This window comes from Saccopteryx leptura, chromosome 1 (assembly GCF_036850995.1).
Source record: "Saccopteryx leptura isolate mSacLep1 chromosome 1, mSacLep1_pri_phased_curated, whole genome shotgun sequence".
Taxonomy (NCBI): Eukaryota; Metazoa; Chordata; class Mammalia; order Chiroptera; family Emballonuridae; genus Saccopteryx; species Saccopteryx leptura.
In genome coordinates, this window is record NC_089503.1 from 224,651,953 (window position 1) to 224,676,530 (window position 24,578).

The 24,578-nt window shown below is 41.7% G+C and overlaps 1 protein-coding gene across 4 annotated transcripts in view; it reads left to right on the forward strand.

The window, feature by feature from the left end:
- MARCHF1 (membrane associated ring-CH-type finger 1) overlaps positions 1 to 24,578 on the forward strand; it is an 833,928-nt gene that overhangs the window by 803,902 nt on the left and 5,448 nt on the right. For all 4 annotated transcript variants that reach the window (XM_066387072.1, XM_066387063.1, XM_066387056.1 and 1 more), the window contains one exon: positions 18,208 to 18,355. In XM_066387072.1, the coding sequence (XP_066243169.1) occupies positions 18,208 to 18,355 (148 nt within the window). The remainder of the gene's footprint in view (positions 1 to 18,207; positions 18,356 to 24,578) is intronic.

A 24,578-nucleotide genomic window follows, 5' to 3' on the forward strand; every position in this document is an offset into this window, starting at 1 on the left:
ACCACACACAGTTACATTTTTGAAGCTGCAATAACAATGTTGGCATATTTGACTATTTCTATGTAAGTTGATTGCAATCAACAGCTTTTTCATGGTTTGTAAAATTAAATTACTTAAAAGCAAAGTGCTTTCTGGGGTTAATATCACTCACCTGTTGTATTTTTTTCCCCCTTTTTAAGAATCAAGACCCAGTTTTGAGAGTTTTTTCCATGCTAGTAGGATAAGACCACGATTCTCTGGGAGGCTATACCAATATCACACTTGAATTCAGAGACTGAGATCTGGGCTCCCAAGTGGTTGATTTAAAAGATAATCCCAGTGAAGGGAGAGTAAGGATTGATTTGCTCTTTTTGCTGGCTCCCTGTTAACAAGAAAAATAGATAAGGTTAAGATTCTTACTGAAGATTGAAAACTTGAAGACTTCATTTTCATACCTGATCTTTTTTGTTCCCATTATAAGTTGGATTTGAGGTCATTCAATCTCTTTACTGTATCTTAAGGATACAATCATTCTTTTTTACTTTAAATATATCTTATTGAATTTATTGGGGCTACATTGGTTAAATAGGTTTCAGATGCACAGTTCTATGATACATCTTCTGTACATTGTATTGTGTGTTCACCACCCCAAGTCAATCTCCTCTGTCACCATTTAACCCCTTGACTCTCTTCTACCTGCCCCAGCCCCCTTCTCTCCGGTAATCACCATATTGGCTGTGTCTACGAGGACTTTTGTTTGGTTTTGGTTTCGGTTTTTTTGTTGTTTTGTTTGTTTTTGTTTAGTCCCTTCACCTCTTTTACCCAGCCCCCTAACTTTCCACCCCTGACAGCTGTCAATCTGTTCTCTGTATAGATGACTCTCTCTCTTATTTTGCTTGATAGTTCAGTTGTTCATTATATTTGACATGTAAGTGAAATCACGTAGTTCTTGTCTGTCTCTGACTGGCTTATTCCATTTTGCATAATAATCTCCAGGTCCATCCATGCTATCTGTCACAAAAGGTGCGGTTTCCTGTTTTTTATAGCTCAGTAGATTTCCTTTGTGTAAATGTACCAGCACTTTTTTATCCATTCGTCTACTGATGGGCACTTGGGTTCTGCTTCCAAATCTTGGTTATTGTAAATAACACTGCAATGAACACAGAGGTGCCTATATTCTTTTGAAGCAGTGTTTCAGGTTTGTTCAGATATATACTGCTTACAAAAATTAGGGGATATTTAAAAAACGAATATGAAGCTATAAAATAGCCCCTAATTTTTGTGAGCAGTGTGTATTCCTAGAGGTAGAATCTTAGTCATACAAATCACAAGCTACATCAACTTACATAGTGATTGGAAGTGATTCTTCCTCACTCATTGGGAACTATTAGTCTGGGTTTCCAGTTAATTTTTCAGACATTTATAAGACTTCCTGCCCCTTCAATTTTTGTACAAAAGTTGATTGCACAAAGGTTGATTACATAAAAATTGAAACACAAAATTGTGTTTCATGTCATGATTCCCAGGGGTTTAAGAATGCAAATATGTGGTTTTTAAATGAAATTTTTGTATATGGGTTTTAATGGCTCAGGACATTATGATGTTGCACATTTATTAGATAAAACATACCTCAGCTTCTTTCAGCTGCCATTCTTATTACAATAAGCTAAGGAATTTTAGTCATATAAAATAGTACAAATTATCATATCCACTATTGAAGAATTAGCATTATTTTCTTTCCATTATTGGGAGTTGACAGATCAGGCATTCAGACGTCAGTCAGTCGACAAAGACTTGTCGCTTGCTTAGCTCAGCCCTCTCTCATTACCACCTTCAAAAATTATGAGCACTCCACCACTGTGCACAAGGATTTGAGCTTGCATACAGAAATATGGACCAAAAAGGAAGGTGAATAGTTAAGGAGGTTGTAGTAAAAGAAAATGAGTGGAGTAAAATCACCAGGCAAACGCTAGGAAGATGCATGCCACAGGTATTATATACTATTTGTATGGAAAGGGTAATTGGCTTCCAAAATGCTTTAGCAGTTAAAGAAGGGAGGGAAATGTGATTAATTAAATTATGTATAGTACATGAATATAAATATTTCAGCAAATACACAGATTATCAGGTCAATGTGGTCCTCAGGAAATTTTCCTCTTGAATTTCCATGAAGTAAATTTGATAGAGGTGTAGCTCATGTATAGTGATGATTCATTAAGATGAATTATGTTAGTGGCCACAATGCTCAATCTGAAATTCCTGGTTGCCTCCTGGTGCCAAGCACGGTGCTGCATACTCTATTGTTAATCTAACTTCATTTAACCCTCCTAAGAAACGTAAAATAGATGTTCTTACAGTGTAACAAACAGGAAAACACAGGTGAGGCATAAAGAGGTTAAATAAATTGGCTAAGGTCTCGGTTTGTATGCATAGGATTAGGATAGCCAAATCAACTTCAAAAGGAAGCACAGAGTTGAAGGAATATGCTGCCTGACTTGAAGACTACCAAAAAGCTACAAATAAACCTACAGGAATTCAGGAAATGTAACATCATTATCAAAACTGACAAATACATCAATGGACCAGACTTAAGTTCCAGAAATAGACCTACTCATATATGGTCCAATAATTTTTTGACAAAAAACGAAAACAGTTCAGTTGAAAAAGGATGGGCTTTTTAATAAATGCAAAGAAAAATTATGATCTATATCTCACCCCATATACAAAAAGTATATGTATCCTATAAATGTATCCTATCAATCTGAAACCTAACCTAATAACACTTCCTATGGAAGAAACCATAGGAGTAACGGTTTATGACTTTGGGCCATAGCTATTTAGAGAGGACACCGAAGCAAGATCCATGACGGAAAAATTGCTGTGTTGGACTTTCTCAAAGTCGGAAACATCTGCTATTCAAAGGTCACTGTTAAGATAATAAAATGACAAGCCACATAGTGGGGAAAATATTTTCAAATTATATCTCTAATAAAGGATTTGTTTCCCACATATACAAAGAATCCTGAAAGCTCAGCAGTAACAACAGCAACAAAAATTAAAATGGGCAAGAGATTTCTATAGATACTTCGTCAAAAAGCTATACAGATAGCAAAGAAAAATATAAAAATTCAACAACATTAGCTATTAGAGAAATGTAAATTAAAACACAGTAATATCACTACACACCAATTAGATTAGCTAAAATTAAACAGACTGATCATACCAGGAATTGGGAAGAATATAGAGGAACTAGAACCTTCTTACATTTCCATACACTGCTAGTGGAAACATAAATGGTCTAACACTTTGGAAAACAGTTGGACAGTTTCTTAAACAGTTAAACATACACTAACCATATAATCTAGCCGTTTTACCCCTAGGTATTTATCCAGTTGAAATAACAGCATATGTTCATAGAAAGACTTATACATGAATGTTCATTATAACTTTTTAATATCCCCAAACTGGATACAACACAAGTGAACATCAAGTAACAAGAAAATTGTAGTTTAGTGATACAATGGAATACCTTTAGTAGTAAAATGAATGAATATTGATACATTATACAACATGGGTGAATCTCAAAATAATTATGCTGAGTAAAACAAGCCAGATAAAAAAGAGCATAAAGTGTTATAATTCCATTTATATACAATTCTAGAAAATGCATACTAATTTACAATGACCTAAGCGTATCACTGGTTGCCTGGGGAGGGGCACGGTGATGAAGGGGAGGGGTACAAAAGGATAAAAGGAAACTGGGAATGACAGACAGGTTCATATTCTTGACTGTGCTAGTTTCAAAGGTGTATAATATATGTTGAAATTTATCAACTCTTACACTTTAAATATATGCAGTATAAATGTCAATTATATCTCCATAAAGTTGTGTTTCTAAATTTTGTAAATAGAAAACATTGTTAGGCTGGGTGTGTCACACTTGTTTGTTTCTTGCTTCTCTCCACTAATGAAAGGGTGGAAGGTTTCTTTCCCGATTACGGCTCCACCAGATACCCAAGGCTGAGCCCACTTCTGTATGTACAGACGTCCAGGACATGGAAACGGGTGCAGCCATACTGATTATGCAGATAAGTTCTGAGAGGAGCATTGCGGCACAGAGGGGACACTCCTGCTTGGTAGCCAATGGATGACTCAATGGATGGAGATAAATTACAATCCTGGTCTCTAGGACACAAGGGCAGACAATGGCCAGGTTTAAAGTTAAGGACAGCTCCTCTTTGAGGGGTGACATGGACACTGTGGGGCTCTCCTCCAGTGGTCCTCTATAAGACCCAGTCTCCACGTCCTTCCTGAGCAGGGAGGCCTCTTCCTGGTGGAGGACCCCCTCCATGACCCACGCGGTCATCTAGGCTCCCAGCATGGGCACGGTGGTCCTCCTCCATCCAGTCTCTGACCTCTTCGTAGCACAGAAGAAACCTGCCTTTACTTCCCTAATTGTCAATCACTCCCCATGTCTGCCCAGCTCCATTCTGCTGGTGCTCCAAAGAAATATAGATAAGAAAGAAATTTCCATTTTAAAATGGTCTGAATGTTTACATTCTAATATATGTTATATTCACATAAAGAAAAAAAGATTGAGGGCATACATTGCAGATGAGATTATAAATGATTTCATTTGTTTTATTTTTCTGCATTTTATAAGTAAGCATGCAGTTAATAAAATAATAAGCTATTGTGAAAGAAAAGCTAAGAGAGAGAGACATACAAGCAGGTTTCCATGTTGAAAGGAAAAGGGCTATATATAAAGATAAAGAAGTTAAAAATAAATTAAAAAGAGGCCTTGAGGCTCCATTGGAGCAAAGATGGCCCCTGCGCTGATGATGGCTCTGTGGCCTCTGCCCCAGGCGCTAGAGTGGCTCTGGTTGCGGCAGAGCGACGCCCCGGAGGGGCAGAGCATCGCCCCCTGGTGGGCGTGCTGGGTGGATCCCAGTCGGGCGCATGCGGGAGTCTGTCTGACTGCTTCCCCGTTTCCAGCTTCGGAAAAATGAAAAAAAAAAAAAAAAAGAGGCCCTAACCCAGTAAGTTTGTTAGAGCGTTGTCGAATATGCTGAGGTTGAAAGTTCAATCTCCTCAGTTCAGGACACATAAAAAAATCAACCAATGAATGTATAAATGAGTGGAACAAAATCGATGTTTTTCTCTCTTTCTCTTCCTGCCTCTCTCTAAAATCAATCAATCAATAAAATTTAAAAAGAAATAAATTAATGAAAAAGATTTATGGTAAGAGATCATAAAGAATGATTATTTTAGACTGCAGAGGGACACTCTGTCCTCTTAGGTAAGAGAGAAGGAAGTAAGAAGGGTGTGATGCAGTTATAAATACATGTTTAGTCTGAAGACAGGAAGTTATGGGAGTTTACCCAAGAGAGTATCAATGCTTTTCAAAGTAGAAGTCATATTTAATAAGAGCCACGGTCACAACATCAGTTCTTTCCCTGCCCTGGAGAGAAAAACCAGCAGGAGGGGCTACTGGTTAGTCACTCTCCCTCCAGTTCATCCTCCGTGCAGCTGCAGTACTGATCTTTCTAAAGCTGGTCACCCAAACTCCTTTCTGCCTTAGTCCTTGGAGATTCACTTCAACTTGGCCCAATCCTGAAATCCATGGTCTGGGACAATCTACACATTACATCTGCTTTCTGCAAGTGTCTACAACTTATTTTCTCCGTTTCCACATACTCCCACTGCTGTTCGTGTAATCTGGTGTCTGTAGATTTTGTACCCAAATCCACTCATCTCTGAGCCTGATGAGTTCAGCTGCAGGAGAGGAATCCGGTCATGAAGCCAGAAACTTCTGCCTTCTCCCCGGTGACTTGCCAGCTCTGTCAGCACCCCCAGGCCCCATCTCCTTGGAATGACAGAAGCTATTTCCATCGTGTCACTCTGCGACATCAGCCCTCCTCTTGTCCCTCTGGTTTTCCTTTTCACCCGATTAGTCATAAAGAAAATTCTTTAGAAAAACCTCCATGAAGGGAAATAGAAGGACCATTTTCTACTTCTGTCTGCAGTTTGGTTAGTCTGTGTCAGTCCCGTGCCCGCAGTCCTGTGCTGTGAGGGGATGATCATCAAGGCTCTTCGTCAGTCATCCCGGCTGCCCACTCTTCCCAGCTCACCGCCTGCCCACCCCCGCCCCACGCTCCTACTCATCTTCACGGCCCCGGACAAACCTGTCACACACCATTCCGCAACCCTCACACAACCCGAGTCCACTCTTTTCACACACCCCCGCCTCCAACATGCTCAGCTCCAGCCTTGGACAGCGTTTATCAGCTTTGATAGAAAGCAGGTATTCCACGGGAATATTATACATTCATGCTCATTTGCAGTGTGGATAACTGAACTTCACCTCTTCGTCATGGTAATAATAAATGTTTGGCCTAATAGAAGATTAGTTTACCACTGAATCTCTACCCCTTTGCAGGAAATGCAATGGTAACGAGAGAAACTGACCATGGAATCTGCAGTGGAGAAAGGTTTTAGAATTTTAACAACTGGAAATGAAGGACACAGAGCAAAAAGCAAGGCAAATCCATTTTTATTAGCTTCCCAAAGAGACAGGCAAAAAAAAAAAAAAAAAATGACCACACTAAATAAGTAAATAAACCTTTGGATAAGAGTTCCCCTCATATTTGCTTCTCTTAAGCTCAATACGGAATTGGTTTCTAGAATGTGTGCCCTGTGTCCCAGGAAATTGCACACGGAGAGCAAACAGACCTAACGGATCATTACACGGAACAGACTCGTTGGCGAGGGCTGTTGAAGGACCTGGACAAAATCGCTCTGGAGTCTTCCTGATGCAAATGAGATTCTCGGCCACCTGAGAGCTTCTCTTGGTTCAAACTGACTTCTCTAGGAGATTTGGGGCTGGAAGGATGGGGCACGGATGTCTTGCTTATGCAGCTGAACACGGCCAGGCGGACGTGCGGCGTGTGACCACTCTGCCACCACCTGGCAGCCCAGAATCAGCCCTGGGCTCTCGGATTCCAGGCTCAGTCCCACTAGTGAGGCGCTCTGGCCAGTCACGGTTGCACAGCCCTTCTCTGTTCCTCAAACATGCTGACAATGGTCTAAATTAAATGACAGCAGGCCAAAGGGTGGAAGGAAGAGACAAGAAGGGGTTAATTAATTAACTATGGCAACCAACAGAAACTGCTCATACTCCCTAGTGCATGTTGGAATTATTGAATGAGCTTCCAGGTGGCTGTTTCCAAGATTATCTAAAAACAGAAGAGCCAGGCACGAGGAACTCCGGGAGCATGTTTCCCATGGACGTATTAGCTTTCGGGCTCCCCTGCACCTGTCCGAGAACTGCCCCCCTCCCCTTCTCCCACCCCTCTGTCTACAGAGGCAAATCCCTCAGAAGGGCTTATAATTTTCTGCCCCTAACTGATGTCTGCAAGGCCTGCCAGACTCCAGGGGCACGGCCATCTTGTCCTTCCCACCTTGCCATGCTGCTGCTGGTGCAGACTCATGCCCCAAATGGGTCTTTTTCTGTTTTCAATTACAGTTGACATTCAATATTTTATATTAGTTATATAAATATTAGATGTACAGCAAAGTGGTTAAACATTTGTGTAACTTAAGAAGTGTTCTCCCTAATGAGTCTAGGACCCACCTGGCACCATGCATAGTTATTACAACAGTATAACTATATTCCCTATGTTGTACTTTACATCGTTGTGACTGTTTTGTAACTACCAACCTATACTTCTTAATTCCTTCACCTTTTTTTTTCACCCAGCCCCCAGCCCCCTCCCCTGGCAACCAGCAGTCTGTTCCTTGTATCTGAGTCTTCTGTATCTATGAGTCTGTTTCCATTTTGCTTGTTCATTTATTTTGTTCTTTAGATTCCACACATAAGTGAAATCATAGTATTTGCCTTTCTCTGTCTGACTTATTTCACTTAGTATAATGCCCTCTAGGTCCACAGTGGCCTAATAAACCCTTCCCTTTTTTTTAGGGAGGGGGGCAGAGACAGAGAGAGAAGGAGACAGATAGGGACAGACAGTCAGGAAGGAGAGAGATGAGAAGCATCAATTCTTTGTTGCAGCACCTAAGTTGTTCTTTGATTGCTTTCTCATCTGTGCCTTGACTGGGACGCTACAGCAGAGCCAGTGACCCCTTGCTTAAGCCAGCGACCTTGGGCTCAAGCCAGCGACCTTGGGCTTCAAGCCAGCAACCCTGGGCTTCAAGCCAGTGACCGTGGAGTTATGTCTATGATCTCATACTCAAGCCAGCGACCCCGCTCTCAAGCTGGTGAGCCTGCGCTCAAGCCGGCTACCTCAGGGTCTCAAACCTGGGTCCTCTGCGTCCCAGTACGATGCTCTATCCACTGTGCCACCACCCGGTCAGGCAATAAACTCCTTCTTTTACAAAGACTTTCACCCGTGGAAGTCAACATTTTTGTTTCACAATGCCGAGTGCCTGAGCCACGGGTTTTGTTTCCAGCCTGTGGAGAGTACATGCGCCTCCTGCCCTTCCCTGGCCCAGTGCATTCTTATTTCCTAAGAAGTTGTTACATTACTAATTAAATCAGTTCAAAGGAGAGCAGTTTAAAGCCAGGGCTTTTAATCTGGAAAGTGGCTTGGACCTCTCTGAAAATCCAGTGAAAATTATGGGTCTCTCCCCAGAAAAGGAAAAGACAAATCAAATTTTTTCATGAAATCTAGGGCATGTATATACCCCTGGAAACTCTGAAGAACTCTGCTTTTTAAAATAAAAGTCTTCAGTTTTAGGACAAAATTCTTATCCAAGGCTGAATCTCTAAAATGCCAAGACATACTTAAAGGTGTTATATTAAGCCAGTTATTTAAGATTGATGTCAGAGTATCAACAACTGATTTTTAATATATTAACTAAATACTATTTGTTTTATTTGCATCATCTTTGAATTATTATGTACAAAATCTGATCAGTATTTTGAGAGATTAAAGCTTCATTGGTTGCCATTTAAGCCTAAATTGCCATTTAATATATAAATTAAATCTATCTGATTTATTTCAAAATTTTATGTGGCTATACAATTCTGAGAATTAAAACAAATAAACAAAAATAAACCTCAACCCAAACACATTACATACAATGTGCAGATGTGACACTATTGTTAAAGCAGGTTGGAAATAAGATGTAAGAATTTTTTTTTAAGTCCATGAAAGTAATCATTGACAATGGGCCTGTTAGTAAAATTGGGCTCATTGTACAAAAGTGATTCCAAGGAGAAACTTCTTTTTCTTTGCTGCCACCCAAAGGAATATTTTAGAAAGACAAATACACACACATACCCAAATACATACACATACACTCACACACACACACACACATACATACACACATGTACACATACACACACATACACATACATACACACATACATACATACACACACTAAAAGACGGGAAAGGGATAAACGCACTTACGAAATCAAAGCCCATTTTCTCTTGTTGATGGACAATTGTACAACCCCTGTTCTAACAAATACACAAAATCTCACAGTTATGACACGAATGCAAACTCCATGAAAGCAGAAGTCTTGGCTGTGTTGTTCCCTGACACCTAGAGAACATCTAATATATTGTGATGCTTCAATAATTAGCTCCTGAATAAAAAAAAAGTTTACTAATTAAAACTAGAGGAAGAAAACCCAGGAAATCTACCTGTCACTTACTATGTGACCCTGGGCAAATCAATTCAGTTTTCTTGGCCACCATTTCTTCTAGAAAATGAGGAAGTAAAATTGGGTCTTTGTAGGCATCTTCTAATGTTCCCAGTCTCTCCGATTCCACTTAGTGGATGGGCACTGTCTCCTGAACCGCAGGGCTTTGATGGTTTAGGCACAAAGGCTGACATCTGCTCTGTAGACCCCAGATGCGCTGTGGATATTCACTGAAGAGGCAGGAAGGGAGGAACACACAACAGAAACAACCATGAGAAATGGGCCCTGGGAAAGGACAATACAGTGGCAGTGGCAACTCCAAGAGTCCAAGGCACAGACTTCAGTCTCTAGAGAAGAGGGGATATACTATTGCATAAAATGTCATCCAATTATTCTTTGTTTTCTTTATGAAGTCGTAGCTCGTAATTCAGTACTTTGTGGACAGCACCATGGATTATCTGCTGGTTCAAGACACCTGAGGCAGAAATATACTGATATCACCTCCAGAGCTCAGGAGATAGTAGTTTTCCCCATAACCTGCAACAGAGAGCAGAAAACCAAGTTTTTATTGTTGTTTTTTTTAAAAAAGGAACTTTGTTTAAATGCGTCTATTAAGTCTTTAAGTGATTTGTGTTCTTACATGACAACATATCCATCAGCCCAGATTGGGGTGGGGTTTTGGTTGTGGATGTGAGGGAGAGGTGGAAATATTTTCACTCTTGTGATAAGGTATGATAAAGTAGAGTTTATCTCTTAAATATTTCCCTAAATGTTTCTCTCCTCGGGGAAATAATGATCAAAGTTCAGCCTCCATTAAAATCACTTTGAGCGTTTGTTGGGAATGCAGGTCCTAGATCCCCGGCTGTGGCTCTGGACAGAGTTTGGGGATTTTCTAGTTTAATTGTTACCATAGCAATTTCAATATAGACGTGCCTAGGTACAGCATATAGCATCTTGTTCCTGATAGACCTATAAAATAAGCACTTGTTCATCTTTTTTCCCTCAAATCATCATATGTGATATCATTGCACCCTCTAGTGGACGATGTTACTGAAGATTTTTTTATTTTTTCTTATACCTCTTATAAATACTTTGTTCAAAACTTTTAGGAAATGCCATCTCTTATAAACTCAGGGAAAAGCTTACTTAGAAAATGATGTGATATAATATTGGATTTTCAAATATTTAGATATGCATTCAATATGCAACATATATCTTCTAGAAAAGTTTAATTCTGAAAAGGTCGACTGAATAATAGAGCTAATCTCCTTTTACAAATATTTGGCGAATATTTGACTATCGTGGCCACAGTGTTTTTAGAGTATTCATATCTGTAAGCCTGATCCTGTCACATAAGTTCCCAGCACATCAGTACAATAACTTAGATCTTCCAAATTGCTCCCTTCTGGGCATCTTTTAGTACTTGGTGGCCCCTTTGACATCTCTTCATGTTGGCTTCTAACAGCCACAGCTCTTCGCCAGACCCCCAAGGCTCTGGATGCCTGTTTTGCACGCCGTGGTTCCCATCTCTCTGAAAAATGCTGCAGACTGATGCCAGCACTCAAGGGTCGCAGGTGCCCAGCAGGTAACAGAAATGAGGAAAGTGGGCAAACAGAGTGGTGGCACTAAGGCAAACTGAATTTGTTACATTTCAAGGAATCCCACCTGGCTTTCTTGTTTCTGACTGATCATCAGGTTTGTAGCCAATGTTCACACGTCTGAAGAGGTCACTTTTTTTTTCTTTCAGGGTTCTTTAACTCATTTTTAAGAAAGGAATGATTCACCTTAGCCATATTTATGAACTTGGGATTCATTAAGATCTCAAGAATTACTTCTTACCAAATATTTAAAGTTTGTGGTTTGGTTCTCTCTCAAAATATTTGAAATAATAACTAGTAAAACTAGATTTTAATAGGCTTTTATGTACCTAATGCTAATTATGAAAAGAGAAATTAAAAGATGAAATATTTTGTTTTAGTGATGAATAAGCTAACTGCAAACAATTTTATTTTATTTCAAACCAATTCACTGATTTTGTGGTTTCTCACTCAACCCGAAACAGTACAGGTTGGTTACAGCCAGGTAACCAAACTGGTTTGTTGATTTTTCCTTCTCTGGACTACATATGATTTCACATCACAGAGTAATGAACACTACTTCTAATATGGGCTCCCTTGACACCATCATACAGCTCTGCCACGTCATTCATTAGGCAGGTGATTCTCAAAACCAAGCTTGCTTTAGTGGGAATCACCTGACGGCTTATTAAAACCCTGACTGCAGGCCCCACCCCAGCGTCTCTGTTTCAGTAAGTCTGATGCCAGGCCCCACATGACTGCATTGCTAATGTGAAAAGACAAACTAAGGCTTATTAAAAGTTTTAAGAATTTATTTGAGCAAAAATCGATTGGTATCGGCAATCAGACAGCGGCAAACCAGAAGTGGATAGGAATGCTCCAGCCCCGAAGCCGAGGGAAAGACTGGTACAAAGTGCGGAAGCCAAGCAAGGAGAGGAATCAGCTGCAGCCTCGTTGGTCTTCCTGAGGTTTTCGATTACCCAGCGTCCAGGCATTTACAGACTGAGATTTTTGTTTGCTTATGTGGGCGTGGGTATGAGAGCTACCTCAGCCCAAAGAACTCCTCATTTAATTAACACTAACAAGAGCCAGGCTGATGCTTTATGCTTCTGCCAAACACTATTTAAGAACCACTGCCCCAGAGCAATGGGCCCTGTAGAAACTTCACTAAATGTTTAAGCCCCAGAACTTTTCCAGAGTGTACTTGCTATCCTCTAGCATAGTATGTCTTAATTAAGCCTGTAGATGATTGTTGGTCAAATAAATTTTAAATATGATATATATGTTTGCTCGCTTATAGTTCGCATTGGGTGTGGGGGACAGGCTGTAAGCAGGCAGGGTGGTTATAGCCTAAGGCTTAGTTTTAAGACTAAGCTTTTCCCCACACCCTTGACTGATTGCATGATGTGGGGTGGTGCACTCTCATAAGGAATCCCATTATGACTCAGATAAGTGACTTTGTTTCAGAGACTTCCTTGTTTGTATATTGGATTAAAGGTTTTGATTTCTATACTATAAAGTGGGGCAGACTGGGAGCTTGCCCTCTCTCTTGGTTCCTGAGATTAGCATTAGAGAGGAGATCAGAGAAAGGCCACGTGGAGGAGGCCAGGAGAAGCAGCCAAGATGGCAGAATGCTAAAGGAGAAGCCAGTTTGTGCAGAGAGAAGGAGATGGAAAACAGAGGTGAGTAAGTCTGGTGAGCTAGAAACCTTTGATTCTAGGAAACTCGGATAAGTCAGTAGCTTTGTGAGCACTGAATGAGTGGGTTTGGAGCCCAGTGTGTATTTCTTGCCCGCTGGGTGCAAGCTAGGATTAAAGCTAATAGCCCACCAGTTCTTGGCTCCGTTGTTTCATTACCATCTGTCCAAATCTAATGCAAACCTGCATGGGCCAGGCTGCTGTGATGGTGGCCGTGGCTACTGGCTTTACAATAATGAAATAAACTTTAGACGTTTTTGGTTTTATAGTCACTCATCTGCAGTAAAACTCCACCATACTATGTAAGCAGGAAGGGTCAGAAAATTTTAACCATTTAAAATGTCATTTTGCCGGGCTAATGAAATGATCAGGAGCTTGTGTAGCTGGCTGGCTGGGAGCTCCTGGGCTTGGTTGTACACGAAAACAAACAAAAATGGAAAAACGGCAACCAAAAAAAAAAAAAAAAAAAAAGCCACAACGGTCCTTGTAATAGCAATAGCTTGGTTTTGGCGCCACCTGGTGGTCTTTATATGCTCTAGCATTATGAAGATTTGCTAATTCTGGTTCCTCTGGTTATTTAATTTAACAGTTAAAAAATGTACTAAAGAGTCAAGGAAGAAAAAAAAATGGATGTAGTTAAGCAGTCCCTATCTCGTGTGTTTTGATGTTGTGCAGATAAGCTGCCTTTATTCTTCACTGGTACAAAGATTTAAAAAGCATTCTCATTAGGCAGTATTTTTGAATTTATATCTTGGACAGAATATGAATACAAGTAGTTTAAATTAGCAAACCTATTTTAACTAGAGCAAATAGAAACCTTGACAGAAATAATGTTTGCATCAACTAAAACCCCAGTGTGGAAATATTTTCAGAAAAATACGGTAGCATATATATTTTTTTTCAGTAACAGTTTACATTCAATATTACTCTGTATTAGTTCCAGGTGCATTGCATAGTTGTTGGACTATCGTGTACTTCACGGAGTGATCCCCTGAGAGTTCAAGAACCGCCCCCCCCCCCCGGCCCCATACCTGGTTATTATGATATTACTGACTATATTCTCTGTGCTGTAATTTACATCTCTGCAACTATTCTAAAACTACCAGCAGCACATTTTGAAGTGAATAACAGAGATCTGTTCCATTTCTTATACTATTGAGTGGTTTCAGTAAGGCACCAAAGGCCAAGAACTATAAAGCAGGTACCAAGACCCAGCAATGACAAAACCTCAGTGAAAGTGGAGAACACAGTGCAGTGTGCTGATGACGTACTGTAGACCTGTACACCTGGAGCCTGTGTAATTAACCAATGCCACCCCGATAAATCCAACTAAAAATAAATAAATAATAATTAAAAATAATAATAAAGCAAAGGCCAAGTACGCCCAAGGAGGTAAGGTTTTGTGAAACTGGCTTTGCCCGTCCTAGCGTATGCCTCACTGTGCAGGCACAAGAGGCCCTGCTGAGTGGCGGGGCGGAGGGGTGTCGGCAGTGTGAAGGTTGGGAGAACTGGGTGGCGTGCGGGGGTGCATGGCCTCCCCGCTGCTCTGTTTCAGCGTTCCCACCAGTTTCATTGAGACCACTAAGGTGTATCACCTTAGAACTGAGGGACTTGAGGGCAGGTATTTTACTCACAAGTCAGGGAAATAGGAAAGGCAGTGTCCTGCCGCTGTCCTGCCGGTGGCAAGACAAACAGCAGGTTTGCTGCCTTGGCGGTGAGCTGTGCTCCGTCCACTAAGGGCAGAACCAATGGAGCAATCACATCGAAGTGGAGTGTGAGAATCTGCAGCTCTAACAAGCGCCAGGTGAGGCTGCCTAGTGAGGCTCCCCTCTCTAATACCCCGCTCTGGAGGAGTCACACGGTAAATATTATACACGTGGTCATGTGGCATAAGCCCACATTGTGTTATAAAACCGGGCAAGGGAGCACAAATTGCTTATGTGCATATTATCACTGTCCTATCACAAAATCTTTTATATACTGGTTTTGAACATCAGTATTCCAAACATTAAGCTTTTATGACAACTTTGTTTAAATAAGGTTCCTCTTCCTTGCATTCTCGATCCATTTCTCACCGTGGGGGCTTGTAAAACCTGTTCACACTTTGTATAGAAACCTGAAAAGACAAAGATATGGATGAACATTTTATAAAACACAAAGATTTGTGGTGATGCCTTGTGGGGACGATTGTATGCAGTAATGTGATCATGAGGAAGAGGACGCTCATTAACATGAGCACTGTTCAGTGAATTCCTGAATAGTCCCTGTAAAGATTTATAAAGGGAAAGGAGGAAAGCTGGGTGGTCTTTGCACACTTCACTTTTTTCTAAAATTTCCTGAGATTAAGGAGTGCCAACTTCAGGATTTCTATTATCTGGAACTAGGAGTCTTTGCCTGATTGGGTCCATCCTTGTCAACCACACTGATGCTTTTCTAATTAAGGCTCGTGAATTTGGAAGAATGTATTCCAGGCACTGCATCCAAATGCTCCTCAAGTTTAAAAAGACACAATTATTCAGAGATTTTTTCTAAATCCAGTGTTACAATTGAGGGTTGATTTGCTATGAATATTTTGTTACTGCAAGTATTCTTAGCCACTTTGAAAATTTTGAAAATTGGGGCATGTCAAACTCATTTTCTGTGCCATTTGGTCATTGAATATTGATGTAATTCAAGAAAGAGGTATGAAATCACAAAATGCTATAACCACTTGATAAGTCTATTATATAATCATACAGCTTATTCAGATTAACATGTGAATAAATCAATAACAAAACAAAATTTTAAAAAGCAGGCTTTCGCAAATATGTGAAGTTTTGAAACAAGCCAAGATATACATACTAAAATCTTCTCAATTCAATATCAGTTAATTAAAAATAGATTCTAGGTTGAAGTCTGTGGTTTTCTGCTAGCCATGTTGCTAAGCTCTCTCCATTATTTACTTGGAAAACTACGTAAAACATAGTGCGATGTAAAAGAAAGTACATGATGAAGTATGAACTGTTGATCGGCTCTAACACGTTCTCGTAAAGAAAACTGTTATGATTGGCCAGTAAGAGGAAAGCAATGCGGTGTTTGCAAATAAAATATTTATTTCTCTAAAAACGTTTAAGCAGCATTCTGGAGCATGATGATAAGATTTCACATGTTGTGCTCTCTTTGAAGAGAAATTATAGGATCTTAATCATCAGACTGGAAGAGAAATTAAGAAAATAGGCATTTGAGTCATTGATCAGGAACTGCACTGGACAGCAAGCAGCAGGGTCCTGAGAAATAAGTCTTAGCCGGGGCTTTGTGTTCCTCGCACATGAGGCGATGCCATTGCTGATGGGGCTGAGGTCTCTTCAATCCTCAAGACTTTTCCTCCAGGTGGCAAGATGACTGTTGGGACTCCTACTGTTAATTATGAATTCCAGGCAGCAAAAATGAGAAAAAAATGGAGAAAGGGACAATTTCTGTGTCTGGAAAGCAAAAACTCGATGTTCCAGTAGATAGCCACTCACTGTTGGAAAACAGCCTCTATCCACCTCTGGCAAGGAAGGTTGGAAAGCTGCTTTCGCTGGGCACGATGCCGACCCTCCTAGAACTGCTAGTCTGTTAATAAAGGAAGGACAGAGCAGTACCCTCTTCCCAAAGCGCTCTGTCGCAGCCTCCTCCACGATTTGCATCTTATGATGAGACAAGCGGGTCAGAGAAATAAAGCACTTCACCCAGGTCTTAGAGCCAGGACTTCATGGAGCATAATGTGTCCCTCTTGTTTTCAACTGAGTCGTGCATGGAGTTTTGTGTGGGGGTGAGATGAGGTGGGGTGATGGAAGTTCTAAAGATTTTCCCTTAACAAGAGCATATTAAGTACACAGTGTAAAGAGTTTCAGATTATTGAGAGCTTAGCACAGGAAGCCACTTCTAGAATGAGATCATAGTGATTGGATTTTCCTGTAAGTACAATGAAAAGAAAAAGAAGGACATGGTTCTCAGCACAGAAATGAGTGATGCTGTAGCTGTCTGAGCATTATAGTTTCATCTGCAAGTCTGTTTCTTTGAAGCTTCTACAGTGTGTCCGTAAAGTCATGGTGCACTTTTGACCGGTCACAGGAAAGCAACAAAAGACAATAGAAATGTGAAATCTGCACCAAATAAAAGGAAAACCCTCCCAGTTTCTGTAGGATGATGTGGCAGCATGTGCGCATGTGCACATGATGACGTAATGCTGTGTATACAGCGGAGCAGCCCACAGCCATGCCAGTCGAGATGTGGACAGTACAGAGGAAAGTTCAGTGTGTTCTGTGGCTCGCTAAATTCGAATCCATGACCAAAGTGCAACGTGAATATCAGCGTGGTTATAACGAGGTGCCACCACATAGGAATAACATTACTCAGTGGGATAAGCCGTTGAAGGAAACTGGCAGTTCTGGTAGGCCATCAGTCAGTGACGAGTCTGTAGAGGCTATACGGGATAGCTACCTAAGGAGCCCTAAAAAATCTGTGCGTGAGCCCACATCGAACTGCACTGAATAGGTATGAAACTGGGAGAGTTTTCCTTTTATTTGGTGCAGATTTCACATTTCTATAGTCTTTTGTTGCTTTCCTGTGACCGGCCAAAAGTGCACCATGACTTTACGGACACACTGTAATGGCCACGTTCCCTTATATAAGCCTCAACTTTCTGCAGAGGGTGACTAAGGGGAAGAGTAGTGGCAGCAGCTCTAAAAGGGGCCTCCGCTGGTCTTCTCACCTTGTCCAGATACTAAAATGAGCGTTTCCTAGGTGAACAGTTGTGAACCCACGTTGACTTTCTCTCACAGATACCATCCCACCATTCACATGCTTTATGAGATTTATACATTCAAAAATGCAACATTATAGTGGGTTATGTGCTCATCCAAGAAGAGCTTACTTATCACTACTTACAACTTAGTGTCACAAAGAAATGAATTAGAAACCTGAAAGAAAATGTTTTCTAAACATTGGACAATGTTATAGCTGTCCTGTTCATGTTACCAACAAGGAAACGATGGGCTGGCAAAACGGAAATGACTTAATTCATTTGGAGAATAGAAAAATACTGTTTTCACTTTAATATTCATCCAAGTTATCTATAGGGCCATAGGTTATGATTTCATATCTTCCTAAACAGGAAGACTAGTGTGACTATTATGGGGTCCTCTGGCATGACAGATATTGCATGTTTTCCCCCCACTCCTGACCTATGTGTGGGATATCAATGGGAAGCACAATTTCCCAGCTGGAAATTCAGTTCTGTTTGATTTGTTTTTGATTGCAGTGGGAGAAACTACAGATGACCACGAGCGAAAGGAGGAAAATATTCTGCTCTGTCACGTTCCACATCATCGCCATCACCTGTGTGGTCTGGTCTTTGTACGTATTAATAGATCGGACAGCGGAGGAGATCAAGCAAGGCAATGATAATGGTGAGAGCAGGTCTCTTTTCTCCTCCCTGGAACGCTAGGACAACGCCCAGAGCCGGGCAGGAAAGCCATGGCCCCATGGTACATCTCCATGTGTGATACACTAGCAAAAACCAGTACTGCGAGGTGGACTGAGCCTTCTCCCGTTGTGCTGCTGTTGCGTACTCTGACGGTGAAGCCTTAGAGATACGGGGCCCCAGGCTGAGATGGGAGATGGACCAAGTCTATGTAAAGACTTTGCAGGAGCAGAATGAAGATTAAGTTCTTTCCAGGGGTGCAACGGTAAACGGTTGTAAAAATGGAAGGTTTTTAAAGTTTTTTATTGAATTCACCCTAGTCATTGCTTTTTTTTTTTTTTTTGTATTTTTCTGAAGCTGGAAACGGGGAGAGACATAGACTCCCGCATGCGCCCGACCGGGATCCACCTGGCACGCCTACCAGGGGCGACGCTCTGCCCACCAGGGAGCGATGCTCTCGCTCTGCCAAGACCAGAGCCACTCTAGCGCCTGGGGCAGAGGCCAAGGAGCCATCCCCAGCGCCCGGGCCATCTTTGCTCCGATGGAGCCTTGGCTGCGGGAGGGGAAGAGAGAGACAGAGAGGAAGGAGGGGGGGGGTGGAGAAGCAAATGGGCGCTTCTCCTATGTGCCCTGGCCGGGAATCGAACCTGGGTCCCCCGCACGCCAGGCCGACGCGCTACCGCAGAGCCAACCAGCCAGGGCCTCATTGCTTCTTTTAAAACATGAATGAGATGATACTCTAGTCGAGAATGTCATAGTTTGTTAACTTATACTATATAAGGCGATAGAGTGGATTAGCGCCATGTTTTAAAATTTTAAACATACTAGGTTTGATGGTCAAGTCTGCAAAGGATGTTCAAAAATCACTGAGGTATATTCTAATATTTAAAATGGAGAGGTCGTTTAAGATAGATGACCTTCGACGCCGAAGGTACGCAGCTGTTTCTCATTAGGCTCTAACAGCTTTAGCAGGGCTCCTCAATCACAGCTGGTAAAGGCTTGGGAGTACTCGCCTAACCATCCGCCTCCGCGCGGGGGTGGGAGAGGCACCGGATTCAAACCCTGGTGAATTTGAAAGGAGAAATTGTTCAGATGTTAACAGCTTGTTTGCAGTGCTATAAAAATGTTTACGCACCCCCCCCCCCAATAAAAAAAAAGGAAGAAAAGGAAAGAAAGAAAAAGATGAGAGGGAGTGAGGAAAACGGGAAAGAATTTTAAAGGGAAAGCTTTGTTTCTTCTGTACTTCTTTCGGTTTCATAAAAGCCGAAGGGAAGGTACGGCGTTCCACACTTGCCCTCACGGTGGCAGCAGTGCTCGCCAGCATGTGCTCTCCCGGCGTTTAGGAGCAGAAGGGGACCTGGGCGACGGAGTTACAGATCCGGCTGTTCTCGTCTGCAAGAGAATGAAAGTACTGTGGCTGGAAACACGGGGAGGGGGAGGGTTTTTTTATTTTTTGGCTCAATCTTAACTCCCAACTACAATGCCTAAACTACATTATGCATTATTCCTGAAATGCTGGATTAAAAAATGTCTATTAGACCTTATTGAATAATTTCCTACAAGGTAGGGACCTTTTTTTTTTTCTTTTAAATCCATGTCCCCTACATTTACAGTACTGGCCCAAGCCAAGTCACAGAAAACGTGCCAGAAACACCTTGTGCATGTATGGGGAAACAGAGGCATTCCAGCCTCCCCCAACCCCCTATACCCAGCGTAGGAGCTCAAGACCCGAGTATTTTCCTAGCAATCAAGGGCTGGCGTGAGAGCCAGAGACTTAATAACATTTGCGGATGTTTAACGGAGTCCAGTGTTTGAGAATCATAAACGTGCGCAGCCTCGCCGTCTCCCGCGGCCACCCTGACTTGGTCCAGCTGCACTGGCCTGAAGGGCTCTTTCTGTCCCCCTTTAGCTACATGTGAGGGAACATTAAGGGCACAAAAGGAGAAGCAACCTGTGCCATTCATAAATGGCCAGGTCAGAACCCCTCTTTTACTTTCATTTACTCAGTGCCCCTTCTGAGACATCTGAATGGCTAGTGATCATTTATCCTACAATGAACCCGAGTCTCACCTTCAGCCACGGAGATCTCCCCGAACCTAACACACCTATGGCCCCGTGCTTCCAGTTATCTCACTGGGCCTGCCCTATCTCTGGTCCCCTGGCGCTAGATCCTTACTCTCCAGTTGTCATTTCTATCCGATAACCAACCCTCCAAATGTATCCCCAACTCATGCTGAACGCATCACGCAGTTCCCCACCTCTGGAACACCTCCGTTTATAGGCCTTCCGGGCACTAACCTCAGTGTGTCCGCACTCCTCACCTACGACCACGACGACCACTCTGCACTGACACCCGTGGGAAAGGCATCACTGCCACCCAGGCACCAAGTCCAGTCGGGCTCTCATTCCTCCTCTCCTCCTTCTCTCTCAACCACCCTACAGTCACCAAGTCCTCTCTATTCTGCCTCATAGACCTCTGGAATTTGTCCATTTCTCCCCTTCTTCCCCGGCCACCATCCATGTGCAAACTATTATGTCTTCTACTTCAAAACTGCCATAGCTTCTAGACTTTCTCTAGCTTCTCCCACTTTCAACCTACTTGCAATAACGTACTCCCTGCAAATTTACAAAATGCAAATCTGGTCATATCCTATCCCTCATTAGCCATTGACCTAGCTGTAGCCAATTACGCTGAATAGCTCCCCAAACCTACTTCCAGACCCTAGCTCAGCCTTACTCTCTACACCAGGGGTCGGGAACCTTTTTGGCTGAGAGAGCCATGAACGCCACATATTTTAAAATGTAATTCCATGAGAGCCATACAACGACCCGTGTACGTTACACATTATCCAATAAAAATTTGGTATTGTCCGGGAGGACAGCTGTGATTGGCTCCAGCCACCTGCAACCATGAACATGAGCAGTAGGAAATGAATGGATTGTAATATATGAGAATGTTTTGTATTTTTAACGTTATTTTTTTTTTATTAAAGATTTGTCTGTGAGCCAGATGCAGCCATCAAAAGAGCCACATCTGGCTCACGAGCCATAGGTTCCCGACCCCTGCTCTACACAAAACCTTTGCTCCCCATTTCTCTTGCCCACCACCACGCCCCCAAATGTCCACCCACTCCACACCACTCTCCAACCTCACACAGCTCTGCAGCTCCCTTTCAACTTCACTCCCGCTGGGAAACCTAGCTCAGCTTCCTGAACTAGTCATTTATACTAGCATAGTGGTTCTCAAAAAGTGCCCCCAGGACCAAGAACATCAGCATCTCCTCGGTACTTGTTAGAGAAATGCAGATTTGGGGCTCTCCCTACCCAGACTGATGATTCAGAAATTCTGAGGGCAAAGCCCACCAATTTGCTTAAGAAGCCAAGTGATTGTGACGCTCGTCACCTGCAGAAAGCAGGGTTTCCATGGTCACGCTCTTAACCTGCCTCCCCATCCCTTACTCCAACTCGACTGCATAACTCGAGTTACCTGGGGAGTGTCTATGGCACTACAAAGCCTGACTCTTACCCCAGAGATTTAGACTTTATTATCCTGTATGTAATCCTGTTGTGCATCCACACTGAGAGCCTCTTCCCCACCAGGACACACGGTTGTAATGGCTCATTCAACTGTCTCCCCACACCAATAGCCTGAGCCCAGAGCAGGTCAGGCCGTGTGTATCTTACCCACCAGCATGTCCCTGGTTCTGAGTGCTGTGTGGGTCCTGGTGGTCCAGCTAATGTCCTAGATGCAGTGATGAAGTGTGAATACCTCATACCCACATTTTTCCATTGTTAATCTTGCTTTTATGTATTTTCTTCTGAACAACTTGTTTTTCCTTTCTCAGTTCTGGGTGGATGCAGAATTTCAGAAAACAGTCTCCTAGTGGACTGTCAGCTCAGGTCAGATTTCCCAGTAGAAAGGCTTGAATGACAATTAAAGGTCAGCTTCTGCAAATATACTTGTAGTCAAGAGTCAACTTTCGGCCATACACTTTTTTATTAGATTTTTTTTGAAAAAATATTCATTTTTTAGAGAAACAGGAGAGAGAGAGAGAGAGAGTGTGTGTGTGTGTGTGTGTGTGTGTGTGAGAGAGAGAGAGAGAGAGAGAGAGAGAGAGAGAGAGAGAGAGAGAAAGGAGGGAGGAGCAGGAAGCATCAACTCCCATATGTGTTTTGACCAGGCAAGCCCAGGGTTTTGAACAGGTGACCTTGGTGTTCCAGGTCGATGCTTTATCCACTGCGCCACCACAGCTCAGGCTTGGCCATACACTTTTAAACATTATTTTCAGTTTTTTAAAAATAAGTGAATATTAGATAATGTTTATCTTTGATGTTCAGAGCTTTTGAATTAAAAAGCAAGATATTTTTGAAGAAGCAGTGCCCTCGGCTATTTCTACAGAGCCATTGCCCATGGGACAACTCCTAAGTCACATAACTGCAAATGAAAACCATAGTGACTTTTGTAAATGGTATCGTGTACTTACGTTAACTGTACTTAAGACCTGACCTCCCAAGATACGGGTAATGTGGCCATCTGTATGAGTTATTATTTCATCTTCCTTTGGCTTTGGAATTGTGAGTGCTGACCCTGAATTTACTTGTAAAGTTTTTGAAAAACAAAACAAAACACAAAAAGACCTGCATCATTTCGAAGTCAACATATTTTCAATCCATCTTGAAAACCTTCAAAAATATTTTGAAGAGAAACAAATTGTCCTTCGTCAACCAGAATTGAGGTTGATTTATAAAACAGCAAAATCTTTGAACCATTATAACAATCCCGAAGAAAAAAGAAATGTTTCATGTTTTTAAATGATTGTTCTTTCAGATTAAATATGCATGATGCCCCACATAACTCTCTCACCTCACTCTTTCTGTCATCTGTGATGGCTTAAAAAAAAAGAAAAAGTAATACATGGTACTTGAAACTTTAACATGAATTACCCATGCTACCAACTCTAATTGGAGAGAACAATTGCTCTTTGTGCCTTATCTTTACATATTCTAGAAGAATGCACTAGGATGCTGTTTGTATGTGGAAAACAAACCAAATAAAAACACAGACGGAGGAAAAGTTTTATACTATTAAAAGACTATAGATACAGATATTAATGTTGCCCCCAAATCATTTAAATATATGCACAAGAGACTAGCATCAACAACTGAAATTTTTGCTAACTGTGGCTGAGTCCAGCAGATAACAGTGGCTCTTAACATCTGTTTAGAGTATGTGTTAAAATCACTTCAAATACTGTATACAGAAATGTGTTGTAGAATTGGGCACGTGTAAACTGTAATTTTGTTAACCAGTATCACCCCAATAAATTCAATTTAAAAGACAAAAAAATCATTTCCCTAATCCCTATATTTTCCTTTTCAGCATTATTGTTTAAATGACTCCTTTTTAAATTAATTACATGTGATGTTATTGTTAACAATCCAAATATAATTAACACTGATTTGGGCTAGTTATCACAAGGTCAGGGTTCTGGTTCTGCCTTGGTCACTGACTAGTTAGTTATCTTTTTTTTTTTTTTACAGAGATAGAGAGAGTCAGAGAGAGAGGGATAGATAGGGACAGATGGACAGGAACGAAGAGAGATGAGAAGCATCAATCATCAGTTTTCCGTTGTATGTTGCGACACCTTAGTTGTTCATTGATTGCTTTCTCATATGTGCCTTGACCGTGGGCCTTCAGCAGACCGAGTAACCCTTGCTCGAGCCAGTGACCTTGGATCCAAGCTGGTGAGCTTTGCTCAAACCAGATGAGCCCACACTCAAGCTGGCGACCTCCGGGTCTCGAACCTGGGTCCTTCCGCATCCCAGTCCAATGTTCCATCCACTGCACCACCGCCTGGTCAGGCTAGTTGTCTTGAACAAAAAATCACTCTGACACTCAATGTCCTCATTTGTAAAACTAAGTTGGACTCATGACCCTCCAAAGGTTCTTTTTGTGATTCATTTTTCAAAGACACCAGATAAATTGAAACACTGTTTATACAATATTGCATATATCATCATATCTGTTTACTCACAATGAATATTTACCATTAAAACAAGAAAAAGTTATAAGTACGTGCAACAATTTTTCTTTTTCTTTTCTTTCAACCTGGATAAAAGCAAAGAAGAAAACCACCATCCAACCTGGCCACTCATACACACCATTACATGAACACATTCTGTAACTGCATAACCCAAGCACCCAGCCA